The sequence below is a fragment of the Equus caballus genome, chromosome 2, assembly GCF_041296265.1.
Source record: "Equus caballus isolate H_3958 breed thoroughbred chromosome 2, TB-T2T, whole genome shotgun sequence".
Taxonomy (NCBI): Eukaryota; Metazoa; Chordata; class Mammalia; order Perissodactyla; family Equidae; genus Equus; species Equus caballus.
Window position 1 is genome coordinate 764,854 of NC_091685.1, and position 14,955 is coordinate 779,808.

General features: G+C 49.7%; 1 protein-coding gene across 24 annotated transcripts in view; it reads right to left on the reverse strand.

Annotated features, from left to right (window-relative positions):
* FGGY (FGGY carbohydrate kinase domain containing) overlaps nt 1-14,955 on the reverse strand; it is a 377,460-nt gene that overhangs the window by 351,396 nt on the left and 11,109 nt on the right. For 14 of the 24 annotated variants that reach the window (XM_070259847.1, XM_070259854.1, XM_070259850.1 and 11 more), the window contains one exon: nt 5,338-5,552. The exons of 5 other annotated variants lie outside the window; for them this stretch is intronic. In XM_070259847.1, coding sequence (XP_070115948.1) covers nt 5,338-5,538 — 201 coding nt within the window. In that variant the 5' untranslated portion in view covers nt 5,539-5,552. Of the gene's footprint in view, nt 1-5,337; nt 5,553-5,669; nt 5,837-10,216; nt 10,442-14,955 lie in introns of those variants that run through there. 5 more of the 24 variants (XM_070259853.1, XM_023628760.2, XM_070259851.1 and 2 more) reach the window with 3 other exon arrangements.

The window sequence follows — 14,955 nt, forward strand, 5'->3', positions numbered from 1 at the left end:
GCCATCCTGTCGCCATCTGTCACCAGGCTGGTCAATCTGAAACTCAGGATGATTCTAGAGGAGCTCCATATTGGCCTCAGAGCCAGCTGTCCTGGGTCCTAGGACCCTGATGGTGCTGCCATCAATTCTAGTCTCCCCCCTTCCTGCTACTGGAGACCACCTGAGGCAGCCAGGACTGGCTCCTCAACACCCACCCAGCACTTCTGTCCAGACGACTCCTCCAGTTCTGAACATGCTCTCTCCGTTCTCAAGAGTCCCTTTCAACCTGCCTTCCTTCCTCAGGCTTCCTGCACTGACTGGGAGCTGGGAGGTACCCATTTCTTTAATCACACATTCTGTTTACGCTTCCTGAGTGCACTGCATGTTAGGACCTACATGAGTAAACTATAGGTCCTGCCCTCCAGAAACTTAAAATCTCGTGGAGAAGATAGATATTAATGCAAAAAACAAATGAGTTTATTATTTATTTTATTTCATTTATCTTAGTTTACTATTTGATTTATATAATGATTTCATTATTCGATATTAATCAAAAAATGAATGATTCACAAATCATGTGATGCTCTATGAAGAAAAAGTATAAGATACTGTGAAAACATTTAATAAGTGAAGTAAGGCGGCTGGAGGTGGTACTGGGCGAGAAAAGACTTCTTCCTTGAAGAAATGACTTTTGAACTAAATTTACCACAGCACTATCCAATGGAACTTTCTGAAATGATGGAATTCTATATCCATGTGGTCCAATTGACCAGACACCAGCCACACATGACTACTGAGCACTTGAAAGGTGGCTAATGCATCTGAGGAGCCAAATTTGTAACTGCATTTAATTTTAATTAATTTAATTGAAGTAGTCACATGTGGCTAGCGACTACTGTATTGGATGGTGTGGATCTAACAATGAACAGGAGCTAAACGTGTTGGTGGAAGGCGGGAGAATGTGCAGGCAGAAGAAAGAACCGGTGCATGAGTCCCGAGGCCAGATGGAGCACTATGTGACAGAGGACATGGCCCAAGGAGAGGGTGGCTGGAGCGCAGGGAGCTGAGAGAAGGTCACGAGGTGAGCCAGGAAGGCAGGTCCAAACCAGGCAATGCAGGGCCCTGAAGGCCAGGTTAAGGACTCTGAGGTCTATGCAAATGGCGGTGTGATGCTACCGAAGGGCTGTGAGCAGAAGAGTGACAGGGTCAGGTTAGCAATAAAAAAAGTCACTCCAGCTCCAAGAACAGACTGGAGCGGGGAAGGGCATATCTGAGGAGACCAGATAGGTTCTTAAGATAATCTAGACCAAGATGAAGGTGCATGGTGTTGGAGAAAAAGAGAAGGCATCGATGTGACCCATCCGAGTTCAGGCTGATCGCCTACTTCCTGGGGGACCCAGGGAAAGTCACTTAGGTGCCCGGGTCTTAGCTTTTCTTTTCCACTGTCAAACAGGAGTAACAATCCCTTCCCCACTTACCTGTTATGACAGTCAAACAGAGATGAGTGTGCTTTGTAAACCATACAAGTTCCACGACCGTAAGAGGGTAACGGGACCGCTCAGTCCCAGGGCCGCTCCCTCTTCTGCGCCCTCTCCCTCCAACCACTGCTCACATAGCGCAGCCCAGAACAAAACGGCACTTCACCGGCTTCAGAGGGGCTGGTTTTCTCCATGCAACTGAGCCACTTCCTCCTCAGGGGCAGAGAGCTTGCCGCATACCTCGCCTACACACGCCAGTGCCCAGCAGAGAGCACGGCATAAATGTTTGCAGACTGACATCAACACGTGCCTGCTGGCTGAGCGACTCCCCAGCTTGTCCTCTCCTTCTTCCTGACGGAAGCTGGTACTAACTGTATGCTAACTTGCGTGGTCTGGCCTGTTGGGGTGATTGAGATTTGTGGCTCCCTTAAAATCAAAGACGGTGTACATGTCCAGTGCTTGTACATTTCCATGGAATCGTTTAGGTGTGTGGGCACCAAGCCAACACAGACCTGCCAACGTCAGGGGCAGTGGGGAGTGGGACAGAGAAGTGGACTTGGAGCCACCCCACTTGGGGTCTAGTCCTGCCTCAAACTTATTAGTTCAGAGCCTCAGCATCCTCTTCTGTCAAACAGGAAAAGCGGCAGTGTCCTTCTTACCTCAGAGTTACCGCAACACTTCAACAACGTGGGGCACGCCAGAATAGTCTTCCTTCATTTGTTTCCAGCTCTTAGTATCATTAATTCTACACCAAGTTTGTGCCACATGACGTGTGAGATGCTGGGGTCACAGGGATGAATCCATGCAAGAGCTCAGCTCAGGGTGTAAAAGGGACCAAGCAAGTTACCAACTGAAATGCAACCTGATAAGGGCCAGACCACGAGACGGGAAACGGAGGGCCCGGGGCAGCATAGGGGCCTTCTCACCCTCTCCCTCCTCTGTGGGTGGCAAGGGAGGGCAGGGGCTGTCAGAGGTCATTGGGAAGGCTTCCAGGAGTAAGGAGTACTTAAGCTTACCTTATAAGGTGCCCAGGAGTTGGGCAGGCGAAGAAGGTGAGAGAATATTCCAGATAATCAAACAACAGAGACATTTCACTCATTCATGTATTCAACATGCACAAATCGGGCATATCACAGGCAAGGAACTCAAGGGACACAGAGATAAACAAGATATGACCCCTGATCGGAGGGCACACTGTTCGGACGAGCAGCCAGCCAGGTGAAGGCACTGGCAATTCAGTGTGGTCAGTACAACCACCAAGGGAAGCTCAAGGGTCCCCACAGAGTGGTAAATTCAAAAACCTTCAGGGAGCTTAATACAGTTCCCAAGCAGTGGGCATGCGCAGGGAGATGAGGCTGGAGAGAGAGGCACGGGGCAGAGCCCCAGCCCTGCCTAGCATTAGTCACGTGACCTTTGGCTAGTTACTTAACCCTTTCAAAGCTCATTTCTTCCAGCTCCAAAACAGAGAGAATAATAAAAACTACATCAAGGGGCCGGCCGGTGGCGACGTGGTTAAGTTCACACGCACGGCTTCAGCAGCCCTGGGTTCACAGGTTCAGATCCCGGGCGTGGACTTAGTGCTGCTCATCAAGCCACACTGTGGCAGGCATCCCACATATAAAATGGAGGAAGACTGGCACAGACGTTAGCTCAGGGCCAATCTCCCTCACCAAAAAAAAAAAAAAAACCTACATCAAGAGGTGTTATGCAGATAAAATGATGGGTATACAGTGTTCAGCATGGTACCTGAACATAATGAGTGCCCAAGAAATGTTAGCTGCCATTACCATCATCATCACCATATTATTATTATTATTGTTATTATTAACTTGACTAAGGGGGGAAAATCATCTCAAGCAATGTGCTCTTGAGCTCACAACATCCTGAGGTCCTCGAGACAGAAAAGACAAGTCAGGATGTACTTCATGTCACTCTGTCCTAGACAAGTGCTTCTCAAAATTTCACACAGGAAGACGCCAAACCAGAAGGGGAGGCAGTGAATCTCCCCAAGAGGGGCCTCCTAACTGCCTTGACCTTTCAGGATTTTATTCATTCTCCTCTATAATCCACTCATTTCTGCTACGTCATCCTCCTCCTCACCATAGGAAGAACAGTGCTTGCTCACCTCCAGGCACCGTCCCAACATTCTATACGCATTAGCTCATTTAATCCTTACAGCAACCCATGGAGATACGTACAATTATCATTCCCTTTCTACAGATAAGGAAACTCAGGCAAGAAACCTTACACAACTTGTCCAAGATGACGAGCCGACCAAGGCTGGAGCTGGGACGCCAATCTGGGCGGTGTGGCCCCAGAATCTATGCTACCTCTCCAATTCACGAATGTTTCCCTTCCTACACCTCACCAGCAGTGAGGTCCAAATAGGTGTGATGGCATCACGCCACCCTATGGTTCTGGAGCACAGCCACAGCACACTCCACGTGAGGGGCACAGCTAAGGAGACCCAGCAGCCTCCCCAGGTCTGCGACAGTGGGAGGGCGTCGCTGAGAACAAATGCCCAGGGCACTCATGTGGCTAACAGGGCTCACACAGACAATGAGCTGGCCGCCACTGGGAGATGATTAAAAACCCGCCATTAAACCAAGCTGTACTTAGAGCAGATCTGTTTTAAAGTAGCTTTTCATCAGGAGATTATATTTTCTTCTTGACAATTTCCTTAATGGCAAGAAAGGCTACATGTTAGAAGAACAAAGGAGACCCAAGGGCAAAGAGTCTAAGAGTCTCACCAAGGCGGGGGCTGGAGAGGGGAGGAGAGGAAAATTAAACAGGCAGAAGAGAACACATGCCCCTCTTTTATTCCTCTACACTGCTCTGGAGCTGCCCGCCCCTCCTCTCTCAGCCTGCTTCTCAGGGGCACTAGCAGAGCCCAGGGCTCATTAAAGTTTAAACAGACGGATCGATACGGACAGAACAGTGAACTGTCCATCTGCAAATTACCAAGCCCTTCATGAATATTTCAGAACGAAACTAAGAACAGGGAGAAGAGAGAACCCAGGGCTTGATCTTTCCCTCTGCACAAAGGGACAAGAGCACCTCTGCCGTCTGTCCCTGATCACCAGGATATAAAACCAGACTGCCAAGTGAGACTGAAAACAGACAGTCTGGCCTGGCATCCCTTCCCTCCCCAAGCCAGCATGCTGACTCCAGTCTAAGGCCCCTCAAGACAAACATCTGCCTGGCAGAACTCAGAGACACTCTAGCCTTACCCAACTTCCTTGCTTTCTCAAAACACATCATGTTCTCACGCCACTGTGTCTTTGCATATGCTGTTCCCTCTGCCTCAAATGAGGTTCCTCTCACTTGTCCACTTGGGAGGCAGGACAGTCCAGTGACTAAGGGTGCAGTGCTGGAATCAGACTTCTCAGGTTCCAGCCCTGCCTCTGCCACTCACACGTGGTATGGAAGTTGCCTGAGTCACCCAGCCGTCCCGTGCCTGTGCGTCCTCCTCAACAAAGTAGGGGTGTTCACGGTACTACCTTCACAGGATCGTTGTGAGGACTCAACTGCACGAGATGTGTCGACATGTTACACAGCCTTGGGCACATGGTGCAGGCACAGCAGGTGTGAGCCACGGCCATCAGTGACTTCCTCCACACTCGGTCACATATGTCCGCCCTGAGCCCCTCGAGCGAGCCCATCCTCGGCCCCAGCTGCAGGCACCTCACTCCCAGCGCCCATCGTGTCACACTGCAGTGGTTTACGGGTCCCTGCCACCAGACCGTGAGCTCCACAAGGACAAGGCCTGTGTCTAAAGCCACCCCACCGCTGTCCCTGGTGCCAGGTAGACACAGGCACACTCAGCAGGTGGGCAGAGGGGAGTATGTGCCAGGAGAAAATGCCGCAGTTCTGCCCATACCTTTGTGACAACACAGCACGCGGCCCAGATGTCCTCAGACGACTGCTCGTGGTGACTGAACTGAGGCTCCCACTTGTTAATTGGCTGGTCTGCGAAAGCCAAAAGGACGCCCCTCTGGTCCACAAGAGCTGCACGGACGCTGCCCGTCCCAACGTCCACACCCACATAGTATCTTCCTGGTTCCTGATCTCCACCGGACATCGTGGTCCCTTCACCTGCGGTGACCAAGGGCAAAAACAACACGAAGTCCCATGAGACTGCAAGGTCAGGCACAAGACATCTTGACAGTGGGAATACAGGGGGTGCAGTCAACTAACGGCAGCCGCGGTTACCTGCTCAACCACCAAAAGCACCCAGGCTCACAGTGAGCTGACGGGCGCGGAGCCACATAGAGGAGCAGGACAGGCATGGCCTCAGACATGGAGTCTGGGAGTCAGATGTTAATCATTTATGAACTGCAAAATTATCTGAGCAAAGTCGTGATACCAGGGAAAAACTGCTGAAAGAGTAAATAAACAGTTGTCAGAGAACTGAGGGCCCGGAGAGAAGAGATATGAACTGAATTTCATCAGAACAAGGACGCAGCCATGGTGCTGAGAAGGAACCTATCGTCCCCATCATTGGTTCAGCAAGTGATCCACTGAGCCAGGTGCTGCGAAAAGCCATCCATCCCCTCCGCCCCTCACTACGACTCTAGCAGGTGAGAACACTGAAATGTCTTTTTCACACGTGATCGAGGTGAGGCTCCAAGAGACACATAACTTTTTCTTTAATGCTAGGTCCACACGCCTATGACCTTAGTATAAAGATGCACGTGCACTGATGGAGAAACGGGTCTCTGAGAAGCTAAGGGATTCACCGGGCATGGCTCAGGAGCAGGCTGGCCCCAGAGGCCCCCACCGGTCTCACACCGTTTCCTTCCTTACCAGCCCCCAGGGCAGGTCGGGAGGAGAGGCAGATATTCTGCAGTAGCGTCGTGTCATGTGTGAAGCGACTGCAAAGTGGGAAGCAGCCTTGAGGGAGGCAGGACTAGGAATGTGTCAGACCGTCTGTCTCCCCACAGACGCCCGTGAGTTACAAGGAAATGTGAGCAGAGAACACTCAGGATTTCTGGGCCTTCACCGTCGCTCTGAGTCCCTTTGGTCAGCTCAGCCCGCACGATGCAGAGTCTCACAGAGGCTTTCATTTTCCAGATGGGCCTTTCGAAGAATCAGAAGGCACCCCAGACAACGGGGCTGGTGAACTCATACAACTTCCCGGGCAAGCTCGGGTGGTCCGGCGCCCAGAGCCCGTTTCAACCACAGCAGCCATCTGGGCCCTTCCAGGTCAGAGGTGCTGCGGCCCCCCCCAAAGCCACTCTTGGGGACTCTAAAGCGAAGTCGGCCGGCAGATACTCAGCGGCTGCTTCCTGGATATTTATCCCAGTCAAAAACAGCTACATTCAAAGTGATTGCTTCTCACTTAATCACAATGACTTCCCAGCTGTGCGTGGCTTTGGCTGGCTGGCTCCCTGGCAGGTGAGAGAAAGTGGGGAAGCCGTCATAAGAACATTTGCTACCTTCCTCTGAGCTCCAGAGAAAAGCTCTCAGGCTCCAGCCCAAGGGTCTTCTCTCCCTCGCTCACAACCCTTCGGGAGGGGGCTCCATGGGACCAGTCGCACCAGTTTTCAAACTAGGCATTCCTTCATTCAACAACAAGGCCTTTCTTCAAGCCACTACTCAAAGAAAATTTAAATAAAGCAGATGAAAGCAGAGCTGCCCTGCTTGAAGCCAAAATCAGCCTTGCCCGCCCCATCCTGTCCAGCAGTCCCCCTGCTGGGCCCTTCCTCAGGACTCAGCATGGCTGACAACCCTTGGGCAGGGCTGTCTCACTGCCGAGGCCCACAGCATGGCATCCCTGGGCCTCCTTGAGCTTCCCATGGCTGTCTGGCCATGTCTAATGCAGCTCTGCCCATTTGTACATCAAGCTCTAGACATCTGACCCCCTCACAGGTTCTCGAGGGCACCACACTGCTGTGGGGCCGGCCCACCCCTCGTCCTTGCTCTTCCCTTCCACGCCTTCCTCGTTTATCTGCCTGGGGCCACGGACTGACATTTTAAGATCCAGCTCAACCATCCCCTTTTCAGGGAAGACTTCCTTGCCTTTCTCTGTCCCTTGGTGCCCCCAGAGTACCGTGTCCCTACTTTCTTTTAATACTTACCACCCTGAATTGTGATTTTATTTGTTTCTATGTCTGTCTCCCCCACCGCCCTGAACCTGAACAAAGGAAATTACTGATTTCTGCATCCCCAGCTCCTAGCACAGTGTCTGCTACATAATCTCTTCTCAATAAATGTTTTCTGAATGAACAACTAAATGAGTGAATCAACAGAAAACAAGGATGGACAGGTCTACGCTTTAACAGTTCGAATTCCTAAGTTGGTACTGATAAGCACGAGTGTTTTTGTCTTGATTCTGATCTGTTTTCTTCATTCATCCAATTAACAAATATTTATTGGATGCTTATAACCACATTTTATTAATTCTAAGACACTCATTTTTTTTTTTCACATTTAGCTTCTCCAAAATCAGAATGAATCTTACAGTCAGTGGCATCTTAAAATTAATTGACAGCATCTTCTTTCTTTCTTAGTGGTATATGAGGTAATGATGCATCTTGCAATCTACAACATCTGAGATTTGAAAAAATAAGGGCTGTGCCAGGCACCCTGCACCTGCTAAGAGCTGAGAACACAGCGAAGGACAGCAGCACAGTGCACTGGCTCAGAACTTCCAGGATTTCCTCATCTGCAAACAGGGGGAAGGCTGGCCAAACCAGCTGCCCTGCCTCCTGCTACTGGCCACACACACCTTGCCTTCTTGGGATTCCCTCTCTGAGCTCCCCACTGTCTCCACTGGGAAGGGCCCCTGGGGGGCTGCTGCTTAACACTGATCTTAACAACTCTCTGCCCTTGGCTGGAACATTCCAAGACTATTCTAAACACTTCAGGGAGAAACAAGGAAGTAAAAAGGAAACGAATAATCTACACAAACATTCTGGTTTACACAAACCTGGGTGGCCATTGGCCAGGTTTCTCTCCACTCCTGCCAGCCCCAAGGACAACAGAAGTGCCCCGGGGGCTGGCCCAGCTCCTCAGCCCTGGGTTCCTCACTTTTGACTCTGTGTCTTCCACTGCAGGGAGTATGTCATCTTACCACCCACCACCCAGACATCCGGGGTTCCTTCCAGTAAAACGCAGAGGCAGGCCTCCCCCTGCCGCTGACGCAGGGCTCCCCCACTTCTGGTTTCTGGAGCCATCTCTTCCCTAAGCAGAGAAGAGCCCCCCGTCAGGAGAGCCCCACAGGGTGTGGGGCGTGGAGCTCCGGCATCAGGTGGTTAACTCCACGCCGCCCAGACCACAGCCGCACCCCGGCCAGCCCTGTGCCTGGCACACAGCAGCAGCTCCACAAGCCTCCGCGGCTCCGAGGAAACCTTTATAACCTATGTGGGGGAATCAGTAAAAGGTGCCACGCTGCCTGTGTATCTGATGCTCACAGGACCACGTTTAGTCCTGACAGCAGCCCTCAAAGATGATCACAGTCACGTGTCGTATAATGACAACGACACTTCAGTCGACAACAGACCACACGCGACGGTGGTCCCATGAGATTAGTACCATAGAGCCTAGGTGTGCAGTAGGCTACACCATCTAGGCCTGTGCAAGCGCACCCCATGATGTTCACACAGCGGCAAAACCGCCTAACGAGGCATTTCTCAGAATGTATCCCCATTTTTAAGTGACGCATGACTGTACTATTATCACCCCCATTACTGATGAGGAAAATGAGTCCTAGACAGGTAAAGGAACGTGCTCCAGTCTGTCAGGTAACCAGTAAGTAACGGACTTCAGAGCAATCCCATTCCGTCTGGCTCCCAAGCCCCTAACTGTTCTCAGGATGCCATACTGCCTGATACGCCTCCATTTACTAAGTCTATTTGCCAAGGGCTCTGCAAGGTGCCCCTGCCTACTTTGTCTACCATGGGCTAGCTCAGAACCCAGGCAGTCGACCTCCAGAGACACACCCTTCCCCAACGCCAGGCGGCCTCTCTCCAGCAAACCACCCGTTCTAGACCATATCATGGAGGCATCGGTCAGGAAGAGAGTCAATCCCATGGGAATGAGGGCATCGTACCCTCCCAGCATCGTTCGCATACACCTCCTAGTTCCCGTTTTTCTAAGAAATAGATCCTAATTAAATATTTCAGGTTCACCACGTTTCCCATGATTATAGTTTTAAATGACCTCTTTGTGATTGTTTCCAAACCTGGAGCCTGGAAGCAGGCAAGCAGAGAAGCGAAAGCCCTTGGGTGGCTTCCCTGGAACTCAGCCTGGGAGTCCCAAAAGCTCTGCCCCAGGGTTTCTTGCGGCCCAGATCCCTGCTCTTCCCTCTGTGCCCTTTGTTCCTGGGTCACGAGCACTCTCTGCTCAGTCCTGGACTCCAAGTACATCCAACCAGCTCCTCTTGGCCTCAAAAAACGAAGAAACAGCAAAATGGAAACCATTATTCCCTTTTTTAATTTATTTAAAAATAAGAAAGGATTCGGATCCCTGTGTGTCTGGCACTTTCACACATGTATTAATCTCTTCCAACTGAAATCCAACCAAGTGGGGAAGCCTATCCCCATCTTACACCTCCATGGGCTGGGGAAATTTGCCCCAAGTCACATAAACAGTAAGCAGCAGCCCCCGGATTCGAACCCCAGCCTCTTATGGCAAGTTCAGGGCTCTTTCCACAACACCAACCTAAAATTGAAAAACAAACCCTTCGATAACGTCTTCAGTAACAAGACAAATACAACAACTAGCACTTACTAAGCTCTGCTCTGCAGATCACCCACCTGGTTCTGCGATCTCCTTTAATCCTCACCACAGCCCTGTGAGATAAGCAGTACGAGCTCATTTTCCAGTTCAGGAGACTGAGGTTCCCAGCCAGAAAGCTGTTGAAGGTCACAGAGCACAGAACCAGAGGAGCTTCCATCGGTGTGGCTCCAAAGCCTGACTGACGAACGGTGTGAGTCAGAACTCTGGGTCCATTCATTCTTTTTTAGGCAAAGATGAACACCCTAAAAAGAACAACGGATGGGGTACAGCGAGGGAGGTCAGGCAGAGAGAAATTAGGACGTGGACTGTGGAGGCCACAAAAAGTAGAAGATAGGAGAGAAATTCGAGCAGGCTGCACACAGTCCTGAGCCAGATGGAATCCTCAGTCCACGGATGCTTCCAAGGGCGGAGCCTCCTCCCAAGGCCCAGCACGGACTGGACTGATCTTTAGCCCCTATTCACGATCAAAAGACAGCTCTTATGATAAAGATTCAAACGGTTCATTAAAGAATAGCCTGGATAAATATTATTAGAAATGTGCCACAGGAAACCACAGACTTCACAGCTGACTCTTCTGCTCAAGTGTAGCGTGAAACAAGGGGAAAGGACCGCGGATGGGAGGGTGCTCTGCACAACCGTCTCAGCAGTGCTAAGAAGGGCTCAATGCAAGGGCTGAAAACCTATCATTTAGGGGTGTTCTCCTATTTTTTTGCCCCTTCTTTTCCCTTAAATGACCTAACAGCAGTATTACCGCTTCCTAAGACCACGGCCCTCTAAAGTGAGGCACTCACCTTCAGTCCTCTTTCTTAAAGAGCTACCACGCCAGGATCAATGTGGGCACAGTGTCCACAGAACCATGTCCCAGGGATCTGGGAAAGAGCTCAACATCCTCTTTCAGCTTTGATCTCTGAACTTCACTGGGAGCTCATGTACATGAATCCCACACTATTTATTTATTTAGCTATATTGCAATCAGGGGGTTGGTAGGTTTGGGAAGAAAAAGATAACAAGTATGCTTGGTCACATCAGTCTTAAGAGAAAGAATTAAACACCACTTTAGATAAATCTCACATGCTCTAAGATGGTGAGAAAGTCCAGGATGGGAAGGAAAGGGCTAATTCGGCAATAATAACTGGTTCCCTATTGGCTTTACTCGCAAGACACCTGGGAGAAAAAGTACAGCTTGCGGACAGGTACTTTTCCTCCTAAAGTGAAAAGCTGTCTCCTCTGGCTCCATCTCCTAGGGTTCTTTGAAAGATAAACTGAGAATATATAACTGAAGAGCCCAGCATGGTGCCTGATGGACGAGACATGCTCAGGAAGCAGCAGCAATCATTAGGACTACCACCATGTGCCAACCTCCCTTCCAACACCAGACCACCTCTGGACACCCGCAATCTTAAACGGCATCATCTCTCCCTAGATGTTCTCACCGTACCTCACCGTACCGCTCAAATGCCAGCAAACAAAGCAAATATTCAGTGCTTTCTCTGTGCTAGAACACTAGGAATAGGAAGCTGAAAAATATATGATCTCTGATTTTAAAGAGTTGGCAATTTAATGTAAGAATTTGATTTTTGAAAGTCAAATGGTAGGTGATGCCTCAAGCTTTCCTAGTTTATGTACTTCAAGCTAAACCTAAGTACCGAGTAAAAGTGCATATGGCAGTAAAGTGGTTTCACGTTGCCACCAGAATCCTAGCCAAACTCCCAGGGCTGAGCACGCTATTCCAACTCCACCTTTCTCCACAGAATGCAGAGGCATTCGACGGTCAAAGAAGTACCAGTTTACCGCTTTCATCACCATTCCAACCACTAGACCAGAAACCCAGCATCCTTCAGGATGGTGAGGATCTTCATGCTCTGGACGGAGCCCATTTTTAAAGACAAACATGAGGTGATTAGAGAAGGGGTACGATATTAAATCAGCAGGAAAGTTGGCTGTCCTGTTCATTTCAAAGTTGGATTCGAAAAGGCAGAAAGGTCAGGTCTCACCGTATCCCCCTGCCTGCCTCAACGCGGCAGCCACAAGGGCCAAAAGGGAGCCAGTCCCGCACGGTGGCCGGGAACCACTACCCTGCCAGAGCCACACAGATGACAGCACAACAGCTGACACACAGAAAACACAGAAATCTAACCACTTTGAGGCCAAATGCACAGGACAGGTCCTAGGGAACTCACGATGGAAAATCTGACTGATCACATGACATCCCCAAACAGCAACCAACGGTGCCTGAGAGCAAAGTAAACGGTGGATCTGTGAAACCTCCCCGACTCTCTTCTCCTCAACCCTCTGAACTCCTGATTTGTTATAATGCCCTTCCAAGCTGTTCTCTTTGCAGAGAAAGGGACAGTTCTCTTTATAACACCCATCTAGGTATGTGCTGTTCCTCCCATTTACAGGTGAGGACACTGAAATCCCAAGAGGATCAATACCCAGTTGATGGCACAAAGCCCACCAAGAAAGGAGCCCATATTCCAATGCAGGTGTTCTAAGCCAGAGCAGGACTCTTGCTACCATCCCTGAATGACCTGGCTTTCAATGCTAGCCAAGGTGCCCTCATGCTGGGCACATGCTCTGAGTAATGCAGACCGCCTTACGTCACCGCGTGCACTAGGGTTCACTGGGCTGCTCCCCCCACTGCCTCCTGGTGTCCACAGAGAAGCACAGGGTGCTGTAAGGAGCAATGGCGTGTGCAGGAAGGGAAGACCATTACAGCATAAAATAGTCAGACCTTGCAAAATAAAAAGCCTCCAAGAACTCCATCTCTGGAGAGTTCTAGAAGCACTAGCAGCCTCCCCTCTGTGTGCAGCACCACACTCCTCCCCGAGGACAAGCTCCCTCCCCGTCGCAGGCCTCACTCCCCAGGAATGTGGATGGAGGGGAGGAGGAAGATTGAGAGGGAGCACATCCAGGCAAGGGGATCTCCACCGAGTCAGCCTATCACACACGCAGGTTACACCCGGGTCACCAAAAGCCCAAGGTTGCATCTGATGGTCTCTCACCCTCAGGCAAGGGCCCTGGAAGCAGAGAAATGGCACAACAGGCACCAAGAGAGTGAGGGCTGCTGTCCTGATTCCAAATGCAAAGTGACTATATTTTAACCCCAATATGCCATTACAAAGCTAAGCCCAACAAGGCAAATTATACACAAACTTTGTGATATATTATTACATGGACTCCTCTCTTTGAACAGGAACTTTTGACCTCTCTTTGTGTTCTGAATAATGTAAAGATGTATGTTTTCGCTCCCTGGGTCCCTTTCTGTTGATTTGCTGACATAATTAACTATGAAACGATTTCCACAGAACTCACCAGGCCGTCAAAGCCGTGCTGTTATCATTAGCATAATGGGCAAAATGCACAGCTTTTCCCAGAAAGTCACTCAAATGAAAACAACAGAAGAGCCCCCCATGCTAACGACCACTGTCAGATGGCAGCGGCAGGTCCAGGAAGGGCTCAGGGCAGTATCCGGCAGAGCAACAAAGGCCATCCCTCACACAGCCTTGCAGAACTCTGTCCTCAGAGAGGATGCTCAGCAGAGGCTGGCTGGGGTGTGCGGCCTGCTCCTGTGTTCACCTGTTTGTGAGGCATGGCCAAGTGGCTTGAAGGCCTAAGGTGACAGGCCTAAAGAATGAGTGATTTGAAGATTAAACATTAGACTCAGGGACCTGGACAGTCTGCCATTACACAGACATGCTCCGTCAAAACTACCTGGAGCCACAGTTCAAGCTTAACCACCACCAACGCAGCTTCTGCCTGAGATGAAGCCGGGCTCTTTCTCTGGCCCTCAGGGACCTCAAAGCTCCAGCCCCTGACTGCCTCTAACATTCCCTCGCTCCCAGGTCTCAGCCTGACACTCCAGCCCTACAACACTGCCAGCAGCCCCTCAGGTGAAGGTTTGGCGCCTTTGTTCATACTGTCCCCTCTTCTTGTGAGGCAAAGAATACAAATGCGGCACACAGAGAAAGAAATAAGGGAATACACGTGAACCTTTAGCCTCACCAATAACGGAAGAAATACAAATCAAGACAATACTGAGATATAATTTTAACAAACTGGCAAAAATAGAAAATTTTGATAATACCCATTTTGGGCAAGAGTGTGAGGAAACAGGTAGTTTCAGATACTTTTCCTGAGAGAGTTACTGGTTCAACCTTCTTCAGAACAATTTGGCAATATCTGTTCATTTTCAAAATCTACCCTTTTTTACCCAACAGTTTAACTTCTAAGAATTTCTCTTCTAAGAATGTATGGATTCGCTCACCTGAAAGATATATACAAAAATGTCCACTACAACATTGTTTTGAAAGGCAAGCGTACACTCACAAAAATCCTGGAAACAAGTTAAATGCTTACTAATAGGGGCTTGCTAAAACTGATACATAAGCAGCTATTAAAAACAATGAGAAGGAGCCAAAGAAAAATGTTAACTATATATTATTCAGTAAAAGAGCAAGTTCTTAGAAACTATAGTGACCCCATTAGTATTATTTTTAAAAGAGGATAGAGCTTCAGTGGTTCTCAAACCGTGGTCCCCAGAGAACAGCATCGACATCACCCAGGGATGTATTAGAAACAGATCTTCTGATTCAGAAACACTGGGAGGGCAGCTCGCAGCCTGTGCTGTAAAAAGCCATCGTGGCAATCCTGATAGACGCTCGAGTTTAAGAACGCTGTATTGTATAAAGACCTAACACAAGATTTCAGGCTGAACAGGCAAAAACCTGCTTACAACAGTGACACCCAGGGAAAA